The sequence below is a fragment of the Natrix helvetica genome (assembly GCF_964273705.1).
Source record: "Natrix helvetica genome assembly, chromosome: 1".
NCBI classification, from domain to species: Eukaryota; Metazoa; Chordata; class Lepidosauria; order Squamata; family Natricidae; genus Natrix; species Natrix helvetica.
In genome coordinates this window covers 346,657,048-346,672,813 of record NC_138548.1, presented here as the reverse complement: position 1 = coordinate 346,672,813, position 15,766 = coordinate 346,657,048, and the positions used below count along the sequence as shown (strand labels likewise).

Sequence of the window (15,766 nt, the reverse complement as noted above, 5' to 3'; positions counted from 1 at the left end):
GCGTGTATGTGTTTTGTTTAGTGGCCGCGGTGTACCAGGACAGAAAAGGGCGTGGGGGACGCGTGTTTTGCAAACAATGCCCTTTCTCCGCTTTCGCTGGCACCAATCTCCTTCCCTTCCCCCTCCACACACCCCCTCCCCCTCGCGGGCTTGCTTATGCGTGACATTCCTACACCTGAAGGAATTAAAACTCTTAAAAGTTCGGAGTTTCCCGTCTGAGCTGTCTCCCTGCTAACCACTGCTTAGCCAATGGGGTGGCGCGGGAGGCGTGGCCTCTGCCGTTCATAAATTCGGATCCGGCCGAACGGCTCTTCAGTCTGAGCGCTTTCAACTGCTTCTCGCTTTCTCCTCTGCCGGACGACTATGTGCTACGCCTGCAAGCAGACCTTGCCGCCGTTCAGCATGTCACCGCTCAGCATGCCCCAACTCTCCGCCAGGGCCGCGCCTACCGGGCCCCAATACTTCACGTTTGATCTTCTGCCGGAGGACGAGAAGAGTCCTACCGCTCACCGGAGCTACGCCAAAACCAGCAAGCCCAAGAAGCGTTCCAGGAAAGTCCTCTACCCTCCAGTGGTAAGTCCAGTGGGGGACGGTCTGCAGCGGGAGAATAACTGGGGTTTGGCTAGAAACTTACTTACAGTGAGAACAATTAACCAGCGCAACAGCTTGCTGTCAGAAGTTGTGGGTGCTCCGTCACGGGAGCTTTTTAAGAAGAGATTGAACAGCCATTTGTTTGAAATGGTATTGGGGCTCCTGCTTGAGCAGGGGGTTGGACTAGAAGACCTCCAAGGTCCCTTCCAGCTCTATTTTGATTGATTGATCCAAGACTTTTCTTTAAGATGTTTGCTGGCTGGGGAACTCTGGGGGTTGAAGTCCCCACGTCCTCTGGTCCAAGAATAACAGAATGGCAGAGTTGGAAGGAACCTTGGAGATCTTCTAGTCCAACCCCCTGCTCAGGCAGGAAACCCTACACCATTTCAGACAAATGGCTATCCAACATCTTCTTAAAGACTTCCAGTGTTGGAGCATTCACAACTTCTGGAGGCAAGATGTTCCACTGATTAATTGTTCTAACTGTCAGGAAGTTTCTCCTTAGTTCTAGGTTGCTTCTCTCCTTGGTTAGTTTCCACCCATTGCTTCTTATGCTGGGCTGACAAGGAGGGGGATTGGAGCAGTGGAGGAAAGCATTCTAGGTCTTAGCACCCTGCAAATTCAGGTGTGCTGCTTCCATATGAGCAGCCTAACATATTAGTTAGGGATTATTTTCCAGGAATTGTGCAAGGCTTAGGGGGGGGTGTCTCTAACTCCGTGTTTCTCACCTCGGCAGCTTTAAGAGGTGTGGGCTTCCAACTCCCAGAATTCTGGCTTGGGAATTCTGGGAATTGAAGTCCACATCTCTTAAATCCACCATGGATGAAAAATACTGCTCTGAGTAGCTATCTTCAATCTACAATAGCAGAGTTGGAAGGGACCTTGGAGGTCCTCTAGTCCAACCCCCTGTTCAGGCAGGAAAGCGTATACCATTTTGGCATATGGTTATCCAATTTCTTCTATTAAAAACTTCTCAGGTTGGATCCTTCATAATTTCTGGAGGCCAATTGTCTGCTTTATGGGACAGCATCATCCCTGATTAATACCAGCAGGGGACAGCAAGCAAAGGCCCTTCTAATGCTGTTTTTTTTTTTTTTTGAACTTGGCAAATTTAAGATCTGTGGCCTTCCATTCCCAGAATTCCCTAGCCAGCAAGGACATGGTGCATTGTTTTTTGCAAATTATGCAAATTTTAGAATCATTCTTGGAAGTGCAGGGTTGTGTCCCTATGCCCCAGTACATGGCAAGGAAAAGGGCATTATTTCAGTACAGAATAACAGAATTAGAAGGGACCTTGTAGGTCATCTAGTCCAACCCCCCTGCAACACACACCCAAACAGGAGACCCTACATCATTTGGTTGCAAAGGTATTGAACTAAAGGCAGGGATCATCCTAGGGAGCTGTGTCACTAATTCCCTCTCTTGGTTCTTCTCTTTCCCAGGTAAAGCGTTACTATCCCACGCAGGAGCGTAGCTATGTCAAGACCCTCCTCTTCATCCTCCTCGCCGTTGTCTTCTTCCAAATCTATAATGCAGAAGATGACCTCCTCCTGGCTGGAGCCACTCTGGAAGACAACACATCTAGCTGCTCTCTGCAGGGCTGGGAGTCTCAGGTCCCGCCTGTCCCTTCCGAACAGCCCATAATCACAGAGCAAGCCATTGTATCAACAACATCCTCCTTGGAAATCGTCACAGTGGCCAATGTTTCTGAGTGGCCCTGGGGAGAGGAGAGATCTTCCGAATCCGCTGTTGACATTACCCATTTTTTGCAGCAGAATCCAGCTGCTTTCTGAAGATCGAACGACCTCCCTCATCTCACCGGAGGGAGAAACGGAACCAGAGTCTAAACTGGGAAGTCGGACGGAGGGACTACCATGCTGATCGTAGGCCTTTAAGAAAAAAAATCTCTTTGTAAAGCAGAAGTAAAGATGCAGAAAAAGAGACAAGGAGGTTTTGGAGCCTAGCCTGTGCGATCCCCGCCCGGAGGTTGCCAAGCAAGGCTGACGTTACAAAAACTTGACTGACATGGCATTATGCAACAGGAAAGGGGACAATTCCTTGTTGCTGCAATTGAAGGAGGGGGGAAAGGGGATATTTAATATTTATTAATAATAATAATAATAATTAATAATATCTGTGTAATTTAAACTGACTTTTATTTATGTGTGAAACTGGGAGGTAGGGTGGGGAATTGCTGCTCTTGTGCTGCACTACGCACTTGGAAAGAATTCTTATGTTTTATGTTTCTCTAGCAAGGTAGAATTAATGCTAAGGGGTTTTTTGTGGGTGATAAATCTCTCCTAGGAAGAGGGCTAGATTTTGGAAATCAAGAATCTTTTTATGATTTGTACTTTGGCGAAGGAGCAAGGTTTCAATGAATATTGAATTATGATCTGAATTTTGCAAATAGTGTTGTGATACTTCAATAATGGGGGGAAAGTTGTGTGACAGAGGGAAAAAAAATAAAAAAACTGACAAGTAAAAAAAATTGTTATTGAAGCTGATGGACAAGACTTTTCAGCTTTGTGAGAACTGGCACCATAAAAGTTAAATATGCTCCTTTTTATTTATTGTAAAAACAACTGATTTTTTTTTATTCCTGCTTTGTATGTTAGCCAGAACATTTTTTGTTAGTCTTTGATTGCTGTGTAACAATGAGTTGTTTGTAAGGGTTGATGCAGCCGTACTAACATTTCCAAAACTTTAGTAACTCACTTTTTGTGAATTGCACTTTAAATGTCAACACTATTTCAGATGAACTGGCTCAATTATGTATGTTCTGTGAACAATCATAGAAAAAATAAAAAAAAAAGATGTTTTAATCTTTGCCTGGCTGGGATTTTTGAAAGCTGTGTCTTGAATTGGTCATAAATCTTTAAGAACATTTTTCAGGAATGTGTTCTGACCTAGGCTTTCCAAGAGCATGAAGCAAACTCCTGGTCCCGACAAAACCCCCTTTTATTAATTTACTGTCATTTCTGCTCATTCACATACAGCAAAGTCTTTCAAGGGAGGATTTACAGTCACTGACCTTATCTGGCTTGGAGAGAGTCACGAACCAAGCAAACTGTCTCCTGCAAACTCCACTCCCCTTTTGCCCCTCTTTTATTTCCTCTGGGACGGCCATTCATTGTCCACTGTGGCCTTACCCCCAAGTCAACCCCTGTTCTTTAGCTGTTCCTTTCATCTGGCAACTCTGCGCATGCGCACACGGAACAGGCTCCTGCTGTTTGTCTGCCTCACTGATGCCTGACTCTGAAGGCAGCTGATAAATGGCATACGGCTCTGGCCCCCTCTCTGCCTCTGACACAGAGCCCTCATCAGAGCCTTCCCGAGACTCCAGGACCAGCCCATGTTCCTCCCCAACCTCCTCACTGTCCGAATCTGCTGCCAGCTCCACTGGCCACTGGCAGGCCACAAAAAAGTCAACTAACACACATACAGTACACCTTGGTCCTGCATTCTAAATTCACAAAATCCCATCACACATGAAAGAACAAACAGTGGCAGCTTGGTTACCATTAAGCCAAGCTCAGAGAAGATCAAGAACGCAATTTTTTAACCCAGAATTGCATTTATTTTCTTACAATTTGGACCAACAAGAAGAACGATTCTACTAGTAATCCATGGCCAGTGCATTCTGTTTCAGTTGTAGCTTCTGAGTCAGCTTCAAATGTTGCCCCACCCAGAATGTGCTGCAATAATTGACCCACCGGATAATGAATATGGGTTGCCCCAGCATTTGGGTTTCCTTGTCCATAGAGGGCCACATCCGCTCAATTGCACTCCTGACAGGATTACATCAGCTGTGCTAGTAGAAACTCATGAATTGAGGAGCACCCTTGCTCGTTCAGGGAACTTGTAAGGCCCTCTGATTTCATCACTAGAACCAATGTTCCTAGTTGATTCAGTTCTACAGAGGAATTATTGAGTCTGACATCATCTGCACCTCTATAACTGTCTGGTTTGGTTCTGCAACCCAACAAGACAGACACAGACTTCAGAGGATAATCAGAACTGCAGAAAAAACAATTACTGCCAACCTGCCTTCCATTGAGGACCTGTATACTGCACGAGTCAAAAAGAGGGCTGTGAAAATATCTACAGACCCCTCACATCCTGCACTTAAATTGTTTCAACTTCTACCCTCAAAACAACGCTATAGAGCACTGCACACCAGAACAACTTGACACATGAGCATTTTTTCCCCAAATGCCATCACTCTGCTAAACAAATAATTCACACAACACTGTCAATAATTTATTAAGAATGTATTACTATTATTCTTCCTTCGTAGTATCTCTCTCTCTCCACTTATTACTATAACCATGTTGCTTGTATCTTTCAATTAATATTGTTTCTATTTGATTCCTAGTACGATTTGATAGCTTATTAGTAACCTTGACTATCACTAAGTGTTGTATCTTTTTACTCTTGATGATTGTATTTTATTTTTCTTTATGTACACTAAGAGCCTATGCACCAAAGACAAATTCCTGTGAGTCCAATCACACTTGGCCAATAAAGAATTCTATTCTATTCTATTCTATTCTATTCTATTCTATTCTATTCTATTCTATTCTATTCTATTCTATTCTATAGCCCTGGTGTTTTTGGAAGAACAGGAGTTTTGCCTGGCTATATTTAATCCGAGTTTTTTTTGTCCTTTCCTTTCCTCACAACTCCAGGTACTGGTTGATTATTGCAGTTCTAGCTACCCCACCCAATGTCATATTTTCTGCAGATCTGGTAAGCATTCCCTTTACTTCATGATAAACTACTGAAGAATAGAAGACTCAAACCATTTATTGAGGCCTCCCCCATCTCAATAACCTCTCCAACCATACATGAGCACTTTCGAGTATGATTTTCAAGGCACCTTGTATCCCCTTAGTTTTCAAGCCCACATCTAACTACCCTGCTAATCCAAATGAATTACGGTTCTCAAATGCTTTAAGGAAACCAAGATATATGATGACTGCAGCATTCCCACACTCTATTAAGGAGGTTTCCTGTCAAAAATACAGATGAGGTTAGTCTGACAGGATTTGCTCTTGATAAACTCTGCATGATTTTTATTAGTTACTGTGTTATAATTAAGATACTTAGGGATCAACTGATTCATGATCTGCTCTGGAACTTCCCAGGTATGGATATCTGACAAACTGGCCAAGGGTTTCCCTTTTCCACTTCTTAGGCACTGGTTCTCCCATGCTTTCATTTATTTATTATTAAATGTATTTGCCAGCCATCCTATTTTGAAATTACTATGACACTTCACCACTTTGTCAGGATTTCCCCAAGATATTGCATACAGGTAGTCCTTGACTTATTTAGTTCATTTAGCGATGGTTCAAAGTTACAACAGCACTGAAAAAAGTGACTCGTGACCATTTTTCACTCTTATGACCGTTGTTAAAGGAGATGGAACGTTGAGGCAATCAGACTGACTGAGGATGGAAGGCTGGGTTTCCTCTAGGTTGCAATTCCCTTGTAAAGTTGCAATTCCCTTGGACTGAACTGAGTGAGGAGTGAGGAAACTGCTATTCTGTCCTACGAAAGGGCCATTTTGTCTAACAATGGAAATAACCATAGGTACACTGATAAAGGGGACACAGTGGCTCAGTGGCTAAAAGCTGAGCTTGTCGATCAGAAAGGTTGGCAGTTCGAATCCCTAGTGCCATGTAATGTAACTCCCATTACTTGTCCCAGCTTCTGCCAACCTAGCAGTTCGAAAGCAAAGTAAAAAATGCAAGTAGAAAAATAGGGACCACCTTTGGTGGGAAGGTAACAGTGTTCTGTGCGCCTTTGGTGTTTAGTCATGCCAGCCACATGACCACCGAGACATCTTCGGACAGTGTTGAGCACTGTCCCCTAGAGTCGGGAACGACTAGCACATATGTGCGAGGGGAACCTTTACCTTTACCTTACACTGATAATGACCTGCTCAGCTTCCCCAAAACTGGCCAGCAAACCCTAGGATTTCTCACCCTGAGGTCTTCAACTATAACTCAACTATAGTTGAGTTCCTCTCAACTATCAGTGCAATAAATGTGTTTTTATTCTCCTCAATGTCATGTATTTCTGAATTAGCCACAATGGTTCCTCAGAACAGAATTTAAATGTAGAATTTCCCTATAAATCAAACCAGGGATTCCCTGACTCTCTATTCATTCAATCCTACATCTTCTTTCTCTTTTCACAACCACCTCATAGGGCAAACGTTTGAACTGAACCAAATTAAAAACTGAATAGTTCTGCCTTTTCTTTATTGCGGTTTCCCTTGTTCACATATAGTAATGATAAAACAAACAAACAAACAAACAAACACTTTTTCTTCTTCTTCTTTTGCTTTTTCCACCTACGCCACTTCCTTCTTGATTTTAAGTTTTCCTGATGTGGACTTTGCAGTTCCTTGTTAGTTTTGTCTACTCTTCCTTGTCAATTGATCCTTTTGTCCATGTTCTCCAACTTTCCCAGTATATGTCCACTCCAATCCACGAGTATGGTATCTTTTGGTCATTGATAGCTGAAAGATAAAAATGTAAAAATAATCTCCCCCCATCCCTTACTCCTGCACTGCTGAAGGACAGTGCCCAGATGTTTTCAATCTCTGGGGCTTTGAATGACTGGGGAATTCTTGAAAAATACTATAACAAAATAACAGAGTTGGATGGGACTTTGGAGATCTTCTAGTCCAGCGATGGCGAACCTTTTTTGGCTCGCGTGCCATAAGTGGGGGTAGCGCAGGGAGGTCATGTGCAGGCATGCCACACCCATAATGCAATGCGCTATCACCCCAGTGCGCATGCACGCACTTCAGGTGCGAAAACCCCCCCCATTTTTGCATGCTTTTTTCGCCCTCCCCAGGCTCCAGAGCCTTTATAGGAGTATGGGGAGGGTGAAAAAAGCCTCCCCCGTCCCCCCGGAAGCCCTCTGGAGGCTTCAGGGACCTTCAGGCGACTTCCCTGAAGCCTCCGAAGCAGTCAAAATGACCCTCTGGCTTCCCCGAAGCCTCCGGAGCCCTCAAAACAACCCTCTGAGCAAACAGGAAGTCGGTTCCTGAATTTCCGGTTTGCCCGTAGGGCCGTTTTTTTGCGCTCCAGAGGCTTCAGGGAAGCTCATGAAGCCTCTGGAGGGCCTCTGGGGGGCTCTTTTCACCCTCCCCAGGCTCCTATAAAGCCTCTGGAGCCTGGGGAGGGCGAAAAATGGCTTTAAAAAAGGGTAAACTTAGCTGGCCAGTGCGTGCATGCGCACTGGCCAGCTGACAGGGCAGCACCTCGCATGCCCTGACAAATGGCTCCGCATGCCACCTGTGGCACGCGTGCCATAGGTTCGCCATCACTGTTCTAGTCCAACCCTCTGCTCAAGCAAGGTACCTTATACATTCTGGACAAATGGCTGTCTAATCTCTTCTTAAAAACCTCCAGTGGGGGAGCAACTACAGTTTCTGAAGGCAAATTGTTCCATTGATTAATCATTCAAACTATCGGGAAATTTCTGTTTTGTTTTAGGTTGGTGTTCTATGAATAAATGAATAAGAATAGAGGTCTGTGGCTCTTTGTTCTTACATGTATCCTTTTCCCTTATTAGACTCTCACTAAGCCTCTTGCTCCCCACTTGTTTCCTTCTCCATTTTTGCCTTATTGCAGCTATTTGCAATTGCCCTTCCAATATCACATTTTCTGAATCACCCCCATGTTTTTAGCTCTTTTCCCCCTGAACTTCTCCTGTCTTTTCTTATTATTTCATGACTAATAATATGGTTTGGCAATCTTTGATGAGGATTATCACTTAAAAAAGAACATTAATAAACTTCAGTAAACTTTATATACATGCAGGTTGTCCATTAAATTTCAAAATACATTGGTTTTTCTTCTTTTTTTAAAAAAAGGGACCTTTCTTTAATACAGTGTGATTTCCCCCCCTGTTTAGTCATCCTTTGCACAAATTTGGCTTGAATGTATAAGAGTGGTGATGGCAGCATCAGTCAATCAGTGACAAATGAATTAACTTGCAAGCCATTTTGGGGGGGAACCCCTGAAGTTGGTACATTCCAATGACTTTCTGACTCTGACCCCTGAAGTTGGTACATTCCAATGACTTTCTGACTCTTGCTGATGTTTTGCTCTGAGTGATGAAACTGCTTGGATGAAACATTTCAGATTAACAAAGTTTGGTCCAGTTGCCATGATTCAACCTTTAGATGCCTTTGGCCTGGATGATTGAGTCTTCATTGACACATTCTCTTGGAGGTTCTTCAAAACAGACCAATCAGAAGCTGACCTAGATGAAGAACCCACGAGGAACCAGATGTCTTAGATTCCCATGACATGGGCCAATCAGGGATAAGTTACAAGAGTCTGGCCATCTCTGCTTCAGTTACCCGTGGCAATAAATTCACTACAAAGCAGCTCAATTTCCAGCCTTGGAAATTTCCAACCACAACTTCTGAAACAACATAAGGACACCAGAAAACTACTTCATAGCCATTCAGGCTGAAGCTCATCCTGGCTTCATGAGACAAGCAGAAATAAATGTGTTTCTCTTTTGGGGAGCACTTTACAAAAAGAATCATAAATATTCCAAGGAAGCAATGTAAGGAAATAATGCACAATAAAGCAAATAGCAAGCTTTTGGATACCACCCATCCATTTCCCAGTTCTAAGACTTAAATTTCAATATACAGGTAGTCCTCGACTTACCTCAGTTCATTTAATGACCAAAGTTACAACGGCACTGATAAAAGTGACTTATGACCCTTTCTCACACTCAGCACCTTTGTAGCATCTCCAGGGTCATGGGATCAAAATTCAGACGCTTGGCAACTGATTCAGACTTATGACCGTTGCTGTATCCCGAGGTCATAAATCAATAGGGAAGCCAGATTCACTTAACAACCATGTTACTAACTTCTCAATGGCAATGATTCACTTAACAACTGTGGCAAGAAAAGTCGTAACATAGGGCAAAACTCACGTAACAAATGTCCCACTTAACAACAGAAATTTTGGACTCAATTTTAGTCATGTCAAGGACTACCTCTAACCCCACACCAATATATGCCAGCCTTATTTAGAGCACAGATGGTGTGGGGGGAAATAGATTGAAGAAAAAGTTACGTTTGTATTGTGTTTGATTCTTTCTGTTCACTGTTTTGTGGGGTCCTTGGCGCTCTCTGAGCTTGGTGGTTTTCTTGCAGATATTTCATTACCCAACTAGGGAACATCATCAGTGCTGGAAGCGAGTAGGGTTTGGTCTCTGTTTATATATAGTGGTTTGCCCTGTCATTGTTGGTGGGAGTGTTGTTTTCTTCTTGCTAGTTCCACGATTAGATGTTGTTTACAGTTTGACTATTCATCTGAGTTGGTGGTTCTGTGATTGGGGTATTATTATTATTTTTTGACCTCTTGTTTGTTGGTCTAGTGTTAATCCCCGTTTATCTGCCTGTTGATTGCTGGCAAGGAGGTGTTTTGTTTTTCTTCTGACACATGTGCTTAAGGGAATTGATAGCTGGTGTACCACCACCACCCCACCACCCATTATGTCTGCATGAAGAGATATCGGTGAAAAGCGCGTTGAAGGTCTTTGCCAACATTTACAACAGGAGTCTTGTTTGAGCCTGGTTTACCCTTCTAGGCCTTCTGTGTTTGCTATCTGTGTGTGTACAATATTGGCTATCTAAGGATAAGGCGTGGCCCATTAAGAATTTGTCATCGGCAACCAGCCCAGGAGTTGTGAGTAATTCACAAAGATAACCTGCCTCCAGCCTTCTCTTTCCCGGAAAGTTACCATGCAGAAGTGATGCAAGAACCAAAACGTCTGATGAATTGACTTTTTGAACATGATCCACTGGCTAGATAAAGCTTCCATTTTCCCTAATAGCATCTTTGTAATGCTTTGTTCACTATTTTCCTAATTGCCTGAGTTTAGTGGGGTATTATCTACCAGGCCACATCCATTCGAGAGGAGCATTTGACATAAGAGTACACAATTAACAGAGTTGGAAGGGACCTCGGAGATCTTCTAGTCCAACACACTGCTCAAGCAGGAGATCCTATGGCATTTCAGACAAATCATTGTCCAATCTGTTCTTAAAAACCTCCAGTGCTGGAGCATCCAACATTTCTGTAGGCAAATTGTTCCACTCGTTAATTATGCTAACTATCAGGAAATTTCTCCTTAGTTCTAGGTCACATCTTAGTTTCCATCCATTGCTTCTTGTTCTGCCTTCAGGTGCTTTGGAGAATAGCTTGACTCCCTCTTCTTCTTTTTTTTAATATAGTTTTTTTTTATTTTTCTCTATATATACATTCACATAATTATTATTCTTTTTTTACACTCATAATTCTAATACATTTGTCATTCCATTTATAGAATTGTAATATTCCATTCAGGTTGTTTTGTTTACTATCCCTCACCTATTTTGACACCACCTTCTTCTCCTTTCCTTTTCTCCCTCCCTCCCTTCTCTACTTCCTTCCTTCCTCTTTTCCCTTCCTTCTTCCCTTACCTATCCCCTTCTCCTCTCTTCCTCTTCCCCTTCCTATTCTCTATCCTTCTCTCTTTCTCTTCTTCTCCCTTCCATCTTCCTCTCCTCCTCACTATCTTCCTTCCCTCCTCTTCTTCTCATCTCCTCTCCTCTCTTCCTTTCTCTCCCTCTCTCCCTTCTCTACTTTCTTCTTTCTTCCTCTCCTTTCCCTTCTTTCTTCCCTTACCTCTCCCCTACTTCTCTCTACCTCTTCCCCTTCTTCCCCTCTCTCCTTCTCTGCTTCCCCCTTCCATCTTCCTCTCCTCACGTTCTCTCTTCCTTCCCTCCTTTTCCTCTCTTCCTCTCTTCCTTTCTTTTTCTATTGCTGCAGGTGTCTCTTCCAGCTCTTAATTTCTATTTTCTTGGGGTGGTATTTCCGCAAACCCAAAAATCTTTGTATATCATTTCTTGTTTTTTTTTTAAAGAATATTTTTCTTTTTTGGTCAGACAAAAACAGATAAATAACAGATAGAACCTTCTTCAATCACGTACAGCATGTCGTTTGGTTGTAAAGTTTTTGTGCATCACTTCCATAGTCCTCACTTTCAAATGTATGTAAGATCATAAATTATCAACTCATTTCAAACAAATTCTCATATCATCAATCCAGTATATTATATAAAAAATTATTATAATTATTAAACATTCATTTGACTATAAATTGCTTTTAGATCCTTTTGTAAGAAATATCCTAAATTTGAGGTAAAACTATATAATAGCATTCCATTCAATAACATTTCATCTTTCTAACATATTCTAAATAAAAATTGATTATATTTAATAACAAATACTTTTAAGTCTCCTCTAGTAGTCCTCATTTGCAGTTTGTATAAAATTTCATATCCTCAAATTAATACCAATATATGTATTATTATCAATATTACTCATTTATATGACTATATATATAATACTCTAAATTTAACTAAGTTTGACTTAATTTTTATTATAAACTTTCACTACAACAACCTGCATCTTTCCAGTAGTAGTGCAGTTTTATATCTCGTATCATTTGTGGAATTAATATTCTGGTTGTTTTGTTAGTGGGTCTTTTATGTACTTCTTTTCGCAGCTTGTTGCTCATTGTATAGCTTATGAGCACTTGAAACCCTCCATCTGTTCCTTTCATCAACTTATCTTTGGTTATCACTGATGTTTCAGTCAAGATTTTTCTCCTTACTTCCATCAAATTTTCTCTTTTTTCTTCTTCTGTATTTTGAGGTCTGAGGTAGAGTTCCAGTCCACCTATCTCCCCTTTCCTTAGTCCACTCTTACTATTTCCAACCACTCTCAGTATGCTGTCAGTATCCACAATTTTCTTTTCTCTTTGTTCCTTTTTTCCTTCAATTTTTGGAATAATAATAATAATAATAATAAATATTTATTTCTTAGCCGCACCCTCTCCCGAAGGACTCAGGGCGGCGTACAACAAACATAGGAAATAAATATATCGACATACATATAACAAAACATATACCAAGACATATACACGACATATACAAGGAGGAGGTGAAGTGATAGATAAAAACAAGTAAAAACACAATGTTTAAAAACCCCTAAATAAATTGAATGCAATTAAAATACCCCACATAAAAAAAACCGTCAGGAGCGATATAGTTGGATCAAAGTTGAGCCAGGCCAGCAACTTGAAAAAGGTGGGTCTTGAGCTTTACACGAAAGGAGCGGAGGTCAGAGGTATTCCTAATATCCGGAGGGAGGTCATTCCACAGGGCTGGGCCCGCCACAGAGAAGGCTCTACTCCTAGGCGCCGCCCCTCGACACTGTCTGGTGGACGGCACCTGGAGGAGGCCCTCTCTGTGCGAGCGGATTGGTCGCAGGGATGTATGGGGCAGAATACGATCCCGCAAGTAACTAGGTCCTGAGCCATGGAGCGCTTTAAAGATTGTTATCAAAACCTTGAAACGCACCCGAACTCTGTCAACTTTCTTCTTTTGATAAATATTCTCAATTTTTCCATCTCTTTTTGTTCTTTGTTCTGTATCATCCATTCTCAACTCAATTTTCTCTGTTATTATTAATATCGTTTGAATTTTAAACATAATCATTTGCAATATTAATGTTTCTTTTTCATGTTGCGCCATCCTTCCAACTTATAAACACTGCCACTATAGTATTCGGGGCTTTTATTGTATTCCAAACAAGTTCATTATAATCTTTCAAGTCAAAACTTTGCCTTCACTGCAAAAACTCCGAAACAGCAGCTGTATAAACAAACCGTGCTCTTTCCACTATCACTCTCAATAAATAAACTGAAAGGAACTCCGATGAGGGAATGGAAGTTTTGCTTCCACTCCGAGGGAATGGAAGTTTTACAGTATCCTTCCCCTGCTATGCCCATCAAACCATGCCACGCCCACTAAGCCACACCCACAGAACCGGTAGTAAAAAAAATTGAATCCCACCACTGGTCTCAACATCTTTCTTATATCGTGGCAACCAAAACTGGATGCAATATTCAAGTGTGGTCTTATCAAGGCGTTATACATTTCATGTGATTTCTTCATTTTATGCATTTCATTGTTATTATGATGTTGGAAGAAAAACCAGATCTTGTTCAAAGCCGGGGGGAAAGAAGCTGAAATAAAATGGAGACAGGCTGCAGTAAAGGAGGATTCTGTTTTTTTCTGGTAGCCAGAAACTTCAGTGGTTGCAGTCCTATGTTTGATCACAGTAAAGTTCAAATGCAAGATACAGAAAACTCCAATTCTTTCCATTCCACAGTCTCCATATTGTTATAACTATACATCAGTGGTGGGATTCGATTTTTTTTACTACCGGTTGTGTGGGTGTGGCTTGGTAGTTGTGCCATGGCTTGGTGGGCATGGTTTGGTGGGCGTGGCAGAGGAAAGATCCTGCAAAATCCCCATTCCCTTCCGATCAGCTGGGACCCGGGAGGCAGAGAATAGATGGGGGCGGGGCCAGCCAGAGTTGCTATTTACCGTTTCTCCAAACTACTCAAAATTTCCACTACCCGTTCTCCGGAACTGGTCAGAACCTGCTGAATACCATCTCTGCTATACAGGTAGTCCTCGACTTATAACAGTTCATTTGGTGTTCGTTTGAAGTTACAACAGCACTGGAAAAAAGTGACTTATGAGCATTTTTCACACTTAAGATTTTTGCAGTATCCCCATGGTCATGTGATCAAAATTTGGATGATTTGCAACTGGTTCATATTTATGATGGTTGCAGTGTCCTGGGGTTATGTGATAAGTTTTTGCGAACTTCTGACAAGCAAAGTCAATGGGGAAGCCAGATTCACTTAACAACCGGACTACTAACTTAACAGCTGCAGTGATTCACTTAACAGCCATGGCAAGAAAACTCCTAAAATGAGGCAAAACTCGCCTATCAAATTTCTCACGTAGCAATAGAAATTATAGGGTCAATTCTAGTCGTAAATCGAGGATTACCTGTAATCTTTAAAACTAAATGTTCCCACCCCTGCCTTTTAGTTGTGTCTACACAATCCCCTTCTTCGCATACGAATGACATTATCTGCGCTGTGGGTGGATTTGAAAGCATTTTCACCTTCAAAAATCACACCCCAACAGCCATACCACTCCTGTGAACAGCTGTGGAATGCAACAATCAACAAACATTACAGATTAACCTCCCTAATCACCCACAACACTGTGTCATAATCAGAAGCAAAGAAGATAGGTTATGCCCAAAATTATCGGGCCTTGGATGCCTGCTCCAAGGTTACTCCCAGTTTGACTTTCAAGTTTCAACTAAGCGCATTTGGAATTACTCATAGGAAGAAGAAAAGAGGGGGGGGAGGAATCTTAGGAAATTCAATGGTGAAAAGAGTAAGGTTCTACATTTAGGCAAGAAAAACGAAATGCACAGGTACAGTATAGGTGGTACCTTGCTCAACAGTAGTAACTGTGAAAGGGATCTTGGAGTCCTAGTGGACAACCATTTAAATATGAGCCAGCAGTGTGCAGCAGCTGCCAAAAAAGCCAACACAATTCTAGGCTGCATCAACAGAGGGATAGAATCAAGATCACGTGAAGTGTTAATACCACTTTATAATGCCTTGGTAAGGCCACACTTGGAATACTGCATTCAGTTCTGGTCGCCACGATGTAGAAAAGATGTGGAGACTCTAGAAAGAGTGCAGAGAAGAGCAATAAAGATGATTAGGGGAGTGGAGACTAAAACATATGAAGAACGGTTGCAGGAACTAGGCATGTCTAGTTTAATAGAAAGAAGGACTAGGGGAGACATGATAGCAGTGTTCCAATATCTCAGGAGCTGACACAAAGAAGAGGGAGTCAAACTATTTTCCAAGGCACCTGAGGATAGAACAAGAAGCAATGGGTGGAAACTAATCAAGGAGAGAAGCAACTTAGAACTGAGGAGAAACCTCCTGACAGTTAGAACAATTAATCAGTGGAATAGAAGTTGCCTCCGGAAGTTGTGAATGCCCCAACACTGGAAGTCTTTAAGAAGATGTTGGATAGCCATCTGTCTGAAACGGTATAGGGTTTCCTGCCTAGGCAGGGGGTTGGACTAGAAGACCTCCAAGGTCCCTTCCAACTCTGCTATTGTGTAAATTGAAAATGCCCTCCACATTGTAAAGGCACAAAGGTGCTTCTGGAATTCTGTTTGGTATATGAC

At 42.1% G+C, this 15,766-nt stretch overlaps 1 protein-coding gene across 1 annotated transcript; it reads left to right on the top strand.

The window, feature by feature from the left end:
* The first annotated feature begins 282 nt into the window (after window positions 1-282).
* On the top strand, window positions 283-3,407 carry IER3 (immediate early response 3). The gene is made up of 2 exons (XM_081939168.1): window positions 283-573; window positions 2,034-3,407. Exons 1-2 carry the CDS (start codon window positions 364-366, stop codon window positions 2,382-2,384), a joined length of 561 nt encoding a protein of 186 aa, XP_081795294.1. The 5' UTR covers window positions 283-363; the 3' UTR covers window positions 2,385-3,407.
* Window positions 3,408-15,766: the final 12,359 nt, after the last annotated feature.

Excerpts from the sequence above, each read along its gene's own strand:
- IER3 (XM_081939168.1), top strand. The coding sequence starts at position 364 with ATGTGCTACGCCTGCAAGCAGACCTTGCCGCCGTTCAGCATGTCACCG. Across the intron at positions 574-2,033 it reads AAGTCCTCTACCCTCCAGTG|GTAAAGCGTTACTATCCCAC; the intron begins GTAAGTCCAGTG and ends TCTCTTTCCCAG.